This window comes from Ostrinia nubilalis, chromosome 15 (assembly GCF_963855985.1).
Source record: "Ostrinia nubilalis chromosome 15, ilOstNubi1.1, whole genome shotgun sequence".
Lineage (NCBI taxonomy): Eukaryota > Metazoa > Arthropoda > Insecta > Lepidoptera > Crambidae > Ostrinia > Ostrinia nubilalis.
In genome coordinates, this window is record NC_087102.1 from 348,296 (window position 1) to 361,016 (window position 12,721).

The following is a 12,721-nucleotide window of genomic DNA, read 5'->3' on the forward strand; positions in this document are numbered from 1 at the left end:
CCAAGGTTTCAATGGTTTCATTTTGTTTGGTATCTTTGTGGTTTTTGTGTTTTTATTTATTATATTCTTGATATTATTGATTAGATACTCAGTAGCTAGATTTACATCCGTCAAACAATAAAAATAGTCCCAGTTTAAGTCCAAAAAATCTTTCTTAACATTTTCATAGTCAAATTTATTTACAGTTAGTGGTTTCGAAATTTTCCTAATAATGGATTTGTAAATATTTAGTAAAATTGGCGAGTGGTCCGTGAACTCGTCAAAAACCAATGTCTGGCAGAACAATGATGTTTTTACCATAAAGTGGTCTAAGCATGCATTTAGTCTTGTTGGCCTATTTATACCTTGTTTAAGACCATGATAAGCCATGGTATTTAAGTAATCACTTGCTGCGCTGTTTAGGTGTTCTGACAAGATGTTGATGTTCACATCACCTGTGAGAATTATGTTCCTAGTAGTGATGGTTTCCAATAGATGGTTCAATGAGTTAATGTAACGTGAAGGGTTTTTGAAGGATGGTGGCCGATAGGTACATATAACTGATGTTTCGTTATGAAAATTGAGCAACAAACAATTCCCATCGCAAATCGCAATCTCTGAGCAGGTGACTTCAATATTATTTTTGATGTATACTACGACACCATCATTCTGATTGAATGTAGGTACGTTGACTAACAAAGGAGTTGTATCCGTCTACAACAGGCACTGGGACGTTAGAATTTATCCAACACTCCGATAGCACAACAACGTCAATGGGGAGATCCAACTCTTTCATGAATATCAAAAACCTGTCGAGATTGCAGAATATACTTCTAATGTTGACTGACAAGATAAACATAGAATCCACACAATCCGTGCTTAAAATTGTTCTAGCCGACACAGGAGAATCTGCGTATGTACATGGTATTTGACCTAATTGTTCTATCTCAACATCAATGCTTTTGCGTTGTGTTTCCATGTTTGGTTAGAAAAATAAGACTGTGCTGTAATGTGTTAAAGTTGGCAACAATATAGTATAAGAAACCTGAGTTGTGCGACATGAAATTTCCATTTTGACCTGTAGTTAGCAGATACAAATGGTTTAGTAAATTTCCAGAACTATTAATAAATTTTACTAGTTCAATATGTATGTAATTTAATGTAACTATGTTGATTTGATATGTGTATTTGTTTTTGTGTGTGATAAGTGATTGTGTGAGTGCATTTATTATTATGTATGAATATTTGAAATGTATAGTGATTAAACATCTATTTTTGAAAACAAAATAACATCCTACTCCTTTTAAAACAATGGATATAATGCGAATTAAATGAATGAACAATGAAAAAAGCAAATAATAAAACAAGAAAGTACAAACTATGATAGTACACTGTTTACATAGTCATGGTTTTATTTTGTCGAGGTCTGATTCCGAGTTGATGCGGTGTGCTTGAGTTCCGTCGTTTAAGCGTAGGTAGACTGTGCCACGCGATGTCCAGCAATATTTGTACTTATGGGACTTGGCAAAGTCTCGTGCAACAGCATACAATTTTTTGGTTTTGAATGTCAGACTCTCCGTGATAAATACAGGCTTCGACGGTCCTTGCAGCGATAGATGGGATGTGCTTAATTTATTACTGGGGTGTCTCCCATTGAATGATCTAACTGATTTCAGTACTTCGTCTTTTTTGAAAATATTATTGAATTCAACAATAATTGGTTTGTTGTTGGGCACAGCAGTGGACACTCTGTATATGTTTCTAATATCATGCTGTTCTATGTTTACATTGATGATAGCACCCGTTTTTTTTAGTATATTTAAGAGATCAGATTTATTTTCTGTATTGCTAGGCGGTATGTTTTTAATTTCAATGTCAGTTATTCTATCATTTTTCTCTAAATATTCAATTTTCTTTTCCAGAGTTTCGATGTACTTTTTCTCCTCTCTTCTCTCCTGTTCCATAGAGTTGAACCGACCAAGAAGTTCATCGTATTTGTGAGACATAAACTCTAGTGAGTCCTGCACTTCATTCATTTGAGTGTTCACATTTTGCATAAATTCCATGATGGCATCGAGTTTTGTGTTTTGCGCTGCAATCATGCGTTCTATCGAAACATCCCCTATGGGCGAGGACACGGAGGTACCATTATCGCTATCTCTACGCAAACGCTTGCTAACGTTGCGCGTAGTTATATTGTGTGAGGTATTACCTGGTTTAGACAAGTTCGCTTCTGAGCCAAAGTGTGTTAATTTCCCATCTGAACTGTTTTTTGGCAGCCCACAGCCAGTTGGGGCGGTTTGTGTAGTAAGCTTCTTGTTTTGCTTCTTCAGTGGTGAGGCGTTGTTGCCGTCGGTACTCACTTGTGGCAAGGGGGATGTGTCTGTGGCGTCGGTAGATACGCAGGCTTCTGGTGAAGCTGGCTTTTTCTGTTTGTGTTGTTTTGCTCCTGGCGACTTTGGGGGGGTCCGTTTTAGAGGCATTTTTTATTTTTTCTTACGACACTGATGTATAGAATTCGCGTGGCAAAGATAAGGCGGTGCGCAGTCACACGTAGTCACTGTGAGTAACGGTCCCGTAGCAGAACTCGCAGATACTGTTCGTAGCGTCTTCGTAGCATCCGTAGCAAAACACGATGTTTGTATCTGGCACTCGTAGCACTGGGCAGCTTGTGGTTGCAAATTTCGTCGCGGCCGCTCACTGTTCGCTTGGCGCGTTTGGTTCAAGCTCGGAATCAGCCGCCGGCAAGCACCGAGTTCGAATCCCACGGAGAACACAAAAATTTGTCCGCTCAACAATCGCGACGCGAGGGGGCTCCGGAGACTCGAGACTTGGAGGCGAAGCCCGAGGGCGCAGGCCCAAAATATTTAACTTGCTCGAGGACGCACCTCGACACGTCCGACCGACACAACAGCCGAGAGGCAAGAGGTACGTTGCCCTAGTACATTATTTTATTCATCTTAGTAGCTATAATAGGTATGTATGTTATTAATATTTTTAGCGTTAAGAGTTGCATCTCAAACCAAAATCTTTTCTATAATAGGTACAAGTCGCCCGGTAAGCAGATAGTAGTCGATTCAATTCCCACCGAGGCACCGAGGCACCACCTAGGCATTCAATTTTTCTAGCTATTAAAAAAACTGTTTGCACTGAGTTGAACCACCATTTCTCTCGCGCTGTGAGTGTTCCCATCCAATCCACGTCCACACATCTAAAGAGGGCAGCAATTTAATTACGGAGGGCTTCCCTCCGACGTTTGACTCGCCCGTTTGTCGCAATAACATTGTTTGTGACGTAACGGGAGTGTAACCGAACAATGCAAAGGGCAATGTGAGCGCGAGATAGCAAAGGGTAAATAAAATTGGTAGGGCTTATAGTGGGTCATTAGGAAACATTATTCTGCTGCTGTTGTAAAGAAAGAAATAGAAAAATAAATCCGGTAAAAAATTACAAATAAAAGTTATGTATCTAAAGCCTTTGTCCAGCAATGGATATCATTTGGCTGAAACAAACGAAAGAACGAACGGGGTATTTATTAATATAATTGTAAGTGGAAATCCTTGGGGGCGGCCTATGTCTATCAGTGGACGTTATTTGACTGAAACGAACGCGTGTAAGTATGAGTTTAACGATATAATATGGAAACAATTTTGTGAAGGGATTAAACTGCGGCCTCTAACATAGTTAACAAGGTTCTAACTACTTGGTCTAAAGTCTGAAACCTGTATCCATCTTTATCCATCGTATATTCCTGCAATTTTTTTTTCATTATCCTCGTGTACAGTATGAGCATATTTTATTTGCCTAGCAATCGTTCCACCCCAGCACTCAATCCAAATTACTCGCGTATCGGCGACTGTGTCGTTCGTCAGCCGTGCTAAAGTGACACAATACCCATCAGCCAGCTGGCGTTTACACCCCAAGACTAAAACGGCTTTACTACAGTCGAAGTTGATTACAGTAGGATTACTGGCAATGAAAACTCTATTCCGCATATAACCGCTACATTCGCCAAAATAGCACAAATAAAATAATGTACGCTACATGTGTATCTAATAAGGACTTTGAAAGAAAGACAGTGAGATCTATACAACTAGTGTCAACGAAGGTAAACTTCGAGAGCGATACGATACACCTTTGATGATCTTTTTTGATGTTACTACTTTATGAAAGAGAGACACGCATATCCAGCCCTGCATAGTAGGTAATCCAGGCAAAACTTTTCTAGCAATAAGGCATCATTTTCAAATCATAATGCCTATGGTTCCCGAGTTTGAAGATTAGGGTTACTCCTCATCTCTCCCCTGTGGCCCCAAAGAACCCCCGCAGTGGTCGTAAACGCGCTTACGCCGTAAAACGCGCGATAAAAAGCGTTTGATATTAAAATCGGTGGAGAAAATGCAAAATATATTGTTGTGAGCGACAACCTTCGCATAGCGAGTGTGAGCTTATGATAAGATCCTACATAATTTAAATATATTGCTAGGTGTCTCTTGCGTGCGCATAAAAACATGATATTCAGGCTTTCACTTTTCTCGTGTACTGCTGAAAAGAGTATGCGCGACGATGTTTTATGTATTTGAATAAATTCAGTTTATTATCTCCACACACAAATTGACTCTACGTGAGAATCACAAGCAACGTCATGTGTTTTAGTTTTGCAAACAGTTATTGGATCGCTCTTTTTATTTCGATCACACAAACGTTGCCATTTTTTTACACTCTAACCCAGTTTCTTTGTTGACTTGTAAGCACGTAGTATGATAGTGTGATATGTAGGGTCTTTTTAGAGTCTTCCAACGACTTGGCCCATAATGCCGCATCTAAAATAAGAAAAATTAAATTTTCAACACCACTTCGTCATTAATATGGCTCGAGGTAATAAATTGAAATTCCCTTCTACTTTTACGATCGTTATAGATACGCTAAAACGAGTATTGTATGACATAAGCCTTCGAAAAGCAGCGGAGGTGCATGACCGAAGACAATAGCCAGATAGCAGCCGTAAAGATCCAATCGCTGGGAGAGGTAGTATTCATTTACATATTGACTAAGCCCTACTTACTATTTCATTTTCTACGTAATATAAATTAGAATTTATGTACAATCCAAACAGTTTGTAAGTAAAATGCATCTACCTAACTACTAAACAAATAAATTATATCATTATAACTTAACTTAAAATGTTTGTAACAGAATCGAAAGCTGTTGGCTCGACTCGCAAATCTCGCAATGCATCTGAATTTAAGTCAGAAATAAAAACAGCAATCATTTATCTTATTCTTAAAATACGGAATATTCTCAAGAACGTTGCCACCAACCAACAAAGCAAGACAAACACGCCAATAAAAATATTCCAGCCGATGCCAAACATTTGTCGAAGCTTAAAAATCGCTCCTGTCAGGATCGAACGCCGATCGATCTGTCAATGCAATTTATTGCCGCCATGCATGTGAGGAAAAAGTGCACTACACTGCACCTTTGGCAGCTTGTGCAGCTATGTGTTTTTATTCGTGTTACTAGGCATATTTTATTATGGCTTACAAATGGCAGAAATTTTAAGTTGGGTTAATAATATGGACACTTTATTAGTTACGCCATTCTGCCAGATGACACATCATTAACTCTTTATTACACTTTAGCGTTTTATTGTACCCTATGAGACACATACACCTATTGTTTCATTTTACTAAATGTTTCGTTCCTGAACTATCAGTGACCATGAACAGTAAGTTATTGTCAACAAAGATAGCTTTGTTGACAATAACCTCTTTTCTCATATCAATGTAAAAGCATTAAGTAGCATTTAAATCATACATTTTGAAACAATATTATCGGTAATTCAACTCGATATCAATCGGTTAAGCCTATTCCGTTGTCTTATTGTTCGTAATGAGCGTACTTAATCAAAACATAGAAGAACCTAAGAAGAAAAGAGTTCAGAATATCTAAATAAGTACATAGTCAGTTTTCTTCACACGAGTACAAAACTCTTTTCAAATAGTAGGTAGATAGTTTCGCAATATTTCTAACTTATTAGTGTGGTGTACAATGAAAATGTGTTTAGGTAAAATAAGTCTCAGAAAACTAAATATAGAGTTTGCAGAACACACCTCATCTTTTCGCTTCATCAGAATTAACGCAGTTTCATTACTAACTCCATAGCAACAGCTGTAGGACTGTTTGATGAGTAAGTTTCTTCAAAAACTGTTTTGATGCCTTGCAGAGAGATCTTGGAATTCGTTATGAGAAAACTAAAAACGAAAATTGCAATTGATTTAAATAAGCTGCTTCTATGTATTTTATCAGCCTTAGACTTTTGTTCGTGATGGACGTGATAAATAATCTTCGGGCGAGTGCGGCGAGCCCTTCTGACCTTTTAGAAAGTCGCTATAAACCATTGTTATTCAGGGCTCTGGGCCACTTTTATTAGATTACTTGTTTGATTAATTAACCGCATTTTGATAAGGAGGAACAATACGCCCGCTTATGGTTACAAAATTGCAGAAAAATTGATTTTATGTAAGTGATATTTGAGTAAATGATTTTTATAGCGTTTAAAAGTTTTATAAGGCGTTTATTAAGGATAAAGAGACCGAAACTCGTTAGAACCAATTTTGGTATATTTAACAGAAATACGCAAGACACAAAAACTAAAAGTATAAAAATAAATCTAATAAAGGCGTATACCTGAATCTAGACTTAGTCTTGAGAAAATGTCGATTCTTACGTCATGCCTGGTGGAATCATTAACGAGGAACTATTTTGGATTAGCAACAAGCAGTTTTATTAAGTAGTCGATATAGATATTAGTATTCATGTCTAAACCACTGAAGAAAGCTTTATAGATTTTGGTAAGCACGGAGATGTATTAAATCTAGAAGAAGGACAAAGTAAGCTGCCTTTTGTTAAGAAAGTTAAAGCCATGAAGATGAAGGTTTGTTTGTGGTTTACAGAGATAGATAAGTTTTCTTGCCTCATTCATTTCATCCACGAAGACGCGCCCCACCAATTTTTAGTCGGAAGGGATTAAAGGGAAGAGCGGGGTGCTGGGAGTTTGATCCGAACAATCCGAGCGTCATTATTGTAGTGTGCGTGTGCACTCATGGATAATAAAGCGTGTACCGATAACACTCAAACTTTAGCGGAAGAATGGTGGGGCGCCTCTTCGTGGATGAAATGATCTATAGTAGACTTTGAAATTAGTAAATTCTTCAGCACCTCCGAGCAAAATCAACCACCATAAACGCTACACCCGCGTGCTCACGCCAGACCGCCCGCGCTTTACGACTTCCCATCGAAACTCTGTTAACTGCTTTCCGCCTGCGCCATAAAACGCCCCAACTATCGCTTTACATTAATAAATACAGCTTTGATAACATCCAACGTAGTTTGTTTCGTTTCCTTTTGAATTTTGAAAGAACGTTTAGTTTGGCTCATGCTAATCGCGTTAATTTTTAATGGTGAAATCGGCCCTTTAGTAGGCATGAAGCAAAAGTAGCGAGAAAGCTTACAATGTGAGCTTACGCCGTCACAAAACAAGAGTTTAATAAGATATTTAGCTTTTAAATAAGTTGTATCTTTGTAGGCAAAATAAGTAATGAACTATATATATAACCTACCCAGATCTAAGAGGCAATGTACAAGTTACAATACGTTCGATTTCAAAAAATAATAACAGCAACAACTGTTATCGGCATAATATCTATGACAATAGCAAATGATATCCTCACACTATGCTCCTTCTAAACAGACATCATCTGTAAGCCCTTGTAATCCACCGCGTCGAATTAATCACCGCACAAACGACGCGTTTCAAAGAGACCTCGCTGGGAATCGAACCGCCACCCTCCGGTTAGTCACGTAACCATTCAATCTGCTTAGGGATCCATGCGGTATTGAGTTTCGGGACGGACTGTCACCGTATTATCACAGTAGGTGTTCGTTCCTTGTGAAGAAAGTTTAATTTTGACTTAGGGCTGTTTTTTTAGATCACTTCTGTTTACGTCTATTCTGTTAAATAAAACATTGTTATGGAACAAGTGACCTAATAAACAGTGGTTGGTAAATCATAGTACAGTTCGTAAGTATCACTTTTAATCAAGATTTTTTTTACAAAATATTTATGTGCAGTGTCAGTAGACCTACGAATTCCTTGGTATCTATAAAGTTCAAAGTATAATTGGTCATTGGTGAAGTTGTAATTTGTACTGACTGTACAAGTTTATGAAATCTAAGAAAAACATTACGAAAAACTTAAAAAATACCAATTACCTACAATAGCAATTATAGTTGTTCTGTATCATGTCACAATCATTTATAATTTGGTCAAGTTTACTGTGTTTTAGTCATCAGCTGTCAGCCAATCGAAAAGCTTATCCGACAGTCTCATTATTTATTTATTATCTTATATAACTCATAAAGATAATCGCCTTTTGGAAAGGACATTAATAAATAATGAGTACCTGGAACTGTTTAAGTAACGGATATTAATGAGCAAATTAGGTAAAGGTCCTTTAATATCGTAATGACAAGTCTTACTAATGCATAATGTTCTGGAAGTACTCCTGCCTGATATCAATGAATTGCTAATAACATAATGAAATATAATAATTACCTACATAACGGTAACAATAGCTAACAAATAATTTACAGTATTTGGCAGAGTAAACTAATAAACGAATTTATCGACATCGAAAATTCACAACTTGTCAACTAAAAATTAACACTTCTTGAATTAATAAATGAACGATTTATGGTATCAATGTCGATCCCATACAAACAATTATTTATCTATTTGAGCATCATGGACCTCTTTAGAATTGAACACGTTTATTTACACATTGTGTGAACAATAAAACCTAAAAATTCAACATGTGTCAACTAAGAATTGTCGTCAGACTTGTGTTCATCGTTGCTAAGTTTGGATTTCTTCTTGGTGGGCGGTTCCCCTTCCAGCTCGGCCTCCATTATGACCTTGGCTATCTTGAACTTGACCGCCGCCTGCTGCCTCCGCGACAGCTTCTTGATCAGCTTGGAGTACCCTAGGAAGATCAGGTCTGTCTCGTCATAGTCCGCCGTGTTCATATTGCTCATGCTGTTTGTACTTACATCGTTCTTTATATAGTACTGAGCTATTTCTGGTTGGGGTTGGGGTTCGGGCGCCGGTTGCGTTATCACAAAGATGGGATCTTCACACTCTGATTCTGTGTTTTCTCCTTTGATTTTCGGTATCGGCATCAGTTCTTCTGTTTCTGTGGTCTTCTGTGAGTCGTCAGTGGCTTTCTGGGTGTCCTTTAACAGCTTGCGCTTCCTGACGCCGCGGTTGGCGCGCGTGGGCATGCCCTCTATGAAGGGCTGCATGAAGGACATCGGCTCCACCCAGGGCCAGTAGCGGTAGCGGTCGATGTAGGTGGACGTCTCACCCTTGGCCGCTCGTAGGTGCTTGCTGTAGGAATCCTTGAGGTTCTTCCAACGGCTTTTTGGGATATCTCCTGAAAAAAAATTTTTTTTTTGCTCATTTATACAGTGAGACTGGATTCAAACACAGTCTGTAAGATCTATATGTCAACGTGAAATTGTGAACTCTGTCAGTTTATAATATAACGCGTTAGATTGTAAACTAACAGTGGGTTAGGAGGTTAGATTGTAATTTAACTAAGTCAGATTATAATCTGACGGAATTAACAATTTTACGGTGACATATACATCTGTCTGACACATCACATATTACAATAATGCCCTGATAGTTATGGCATTATTGTGATAATGTGATGATTAATGTATAAAATACAAAAGCCAACTTTCAAGTCGTGTTGTAGCACTTAAGACTAATTTTGTATTACTATAATAAAAAAAACCTAATACGCCACTATCTATTTTTTATTCTAATGTCATATCATGTCACAGTCTCGTATACCTCAACTTAGCACACCAAAATACATGCAGATTCATCAAAAAAGTTTACGTTTGAATCGAACCTGCGACCTATTAGGTTCCACACGACTCGCCACGCACCACCACGCCATTGCGCCGCCAACATAACTGCTAACTAATTTGACTGCTGTAATAAAACAAATAAAACTCACCATCATGTTCCTGCAAAGACTCGGCGATACTTTCCCAAATTTTGTTTTTTAGTCTCCCATCTTTATATTCGTCGTGTGACGTGTCGTACAGTATAGGGTAATGGCGGACTATTTCGATAAGTTCCTCTGTTTTGTCGATATTCATTGTATCTTTGTACTTTTGACCGCAAAGTAAGATGTAGTCCGCTCACTGTGCGCACGGTTCAATCAATTCCGTAACTGTGATAGCGCGGTAATCAAAAAATATAGACCGTACGAGTTTAGCATTAAGGTCCAATTCCGAGTGAAATCGGCGTCGCGGTTATCAGTAGATCGCAAATGGAGCTCGGAGTTCGCGATTTTGTAACGTAAACGCCCAGCTGTGGGCAAAACGCGGCGCGACGCGACGTGCGGTCTCGCCTGCCGAGTGCGAGCGACTGACCGCCACCGCTCCCGCGCCCGCGCGTGCCCCCCGCTTATCGACATGTTTAGGGTTGACAATGATTTTAAGGCAATAATAATTGAAATATTTAATGTTTAACTTTTTATCTTTTTTTTTTTTCAAACTATGTAGCGAAAAAAAAAAACCAATTTTATAAAATCAATTCCATATTTTTTTAACCAGTGCGTTTAAAAAATATCTGTAATAATATTGAATATTTATCACTTAAAACAAACAGCTGCTTATTTTGGGAATGATGAACTTTAGGTAGTCTTTAAAATTATACTTTTTTAAACATAAACTATCAAAATTGATATCCTAAGACTAAGGATAATAATAATTTTGATTTAGTACCTACCTAATTCGTCACTTGCAAAATATTTACAAAATCAAACAAATGAACAATGAAAAGAAGGTGATTTTTAGGGCCTCCGCTAAGTGAAGTTTTTAGTTTTTTTTATTTGCTGAATATTGGTACTTAACAATTGAATATGACGCTCAGACTCATGAATCATTTTAAGCATAATTTTTCAAGATCAACTTTGTATTACCAAAATCTGTATAATGTCAAATTCGTCGTCGGCAGCCCTGCGCGGTGGCAGGCGGGGCCGGCTGCGGTTAGCGCGACCGCAGCGCTCAGACCGCTCGCTCTGACGGCTGACGTAATCCGACTCCGAATCAGTATGGTGTTGTTTTCATTTATAACGCGGTGACGTTTCTTTTGTTTTTAAAATCAGTTGGTCACTTTTTCGGTTGATCCGATTCGAGCAACCAATGTCCTAGTGCCCATTTTCACCATCAATCCCTAATTTTTAAGGGACTCCTATGTTAACACAACAGGAATTTTGTTTACAAATGGGTCACTTAAAAATTAGGAATTGATAGTGAAAATGGGCATGACTCCTAAGTGAACAACTAGTCTCAGGGCTTGTTCCCACGGAGACATCCTGTTTTTTGCAGGATCCCGTTTAGTAGTAAACGTGTTTGTTATTAAGTAGGTACATATATGTTCGCGTTCACACGAACATCCCGTTTGCAGTGTCCCGCAAAACCGATCGGTTCGAATTTGTAATTCGAATTTCAAACGCACATAATGTGTGTTTACCCGACAGTACAATTTTGCGGGATCCGGCATCACTGGATCCCGCAAAGCAGGATTGCCATGGGAACGAACCTTACGCACATATTCACAAACGATGCTTGCTTAAGTAAAGTAGCAAATCGAACGCACAGCGTTGAATAGAGTTCTGTGATTGATTCATGTGTCACCCTGTGCGACAACACGCACTGTGAGACATCATAGTAATGTTTGTGAACGGGCCTTAGGGTTCTTTCAAAACGTTTTGAGCAGTCGAACTTTGAGACTGCACGCCACAGACCGTGGTCTGTGCTGCACGCACTCGTCTGTCTTTTTTATTCCAATGCAGTTATCATGCAATTTTCCATGTACGGTCCTGCAAACGGACGACTGAAGTCCGGCTTATAATCTTATTTGAAAGAGCCCCCAGTTATCTATCTGTATCTTTTACTACAAAATCTGTAAAGAGCATAGTAACTTTTCACTAAACTATTCATTCTATGTAAGACTTGTTCATATCCATGAATAGATTATTATTTAGTCCGTTGGAGCTAAGCGCGTTATATCACCGCAATCCCGCCGCTATTCAGCTGTATCACAACACACGATCTGCTGGTTATTGTGCCCGAACAAAGCGTCGAACCTGTCACTCCGTAGTTTATCGACACCGAGGAAACGTATAGGTTATTAATTCACTTTTGTGTGGGCAAAACGTTTCTCGGGTTCAGTGCAGCTTTAGAAAACTTTATTTTGTAAAATCACCTAACCACACATAACGTTTGACAGCCAATAGTTGAATCGTCTGACAGCCAATAGTTGTCATAGACAATTTTGACACACCTTTGTTTCAAGTTGGTTTCAGAGATATTTTTGATAAGGTTTGTTTAACCTTTTTACAGCTTAAAACAATCTGATAGACGCTGTCCAAACTGAGTCGTGAGGATAGAAAAATGTTGTGATGCTAAATTGACTTAAGTATAATTCTTGAAATGTATAAAAAAAACTGTTACACTCGGGGTTCCGAAGGCCCCGGTTAAGAAACCCTTACTTAGGTAATAGGAAATTAGAAATAATACGTAATTACAATATTCATGAATTAAATTAATAAAATGTACGGAATTTTCTGCAGACGAGTGTAGCTCGCACTTGCCAGGT

The 12,721-nt window shown here is 38.4% G+C and overlaps 1 protein-coding gene across 2 annotated transcripts; it reads right to left on the minus strand.

The window, feature by feature from the left end:
• Positions 1–8,480: 8,480 nt before the first annotated feature.
• On the minus strand, positions 8,481–12,322 carry LOC135078408 (transcription factor Adf-1-like). 2 transcript variants are annotated; one of them, XM_063972976.1, is made up of 3 exons: positions 12,210–12,322; positions 10,068–10,286; positions 8,481–9,473 (listed from the first exon to the last, which is right to left on the minus strand). In XM_063972976.1, exons 2-3 carry the CDS (start codon positions 10,210–10,212, stop codon positions 8,863–8,865), a joined length of 756 nt encoding a protein of 251 aa, XP_063829046.1. In that variant the 5' UTR covers positions 10,213–10,286; positions 12,210–12,322; the 3' UTR covers positions 8,481–8,862. The 2 variants fall into 2 exon arrangements, with proteins under 2 accessions (XP_063829046.1, XP_063829045.1); XM_063972975.1 differs by having other exon boundaries at positions 12,136–12,226.
• Between the last annotated feature and the right edge of the window lie 399 nt (positions 12,323–12,721).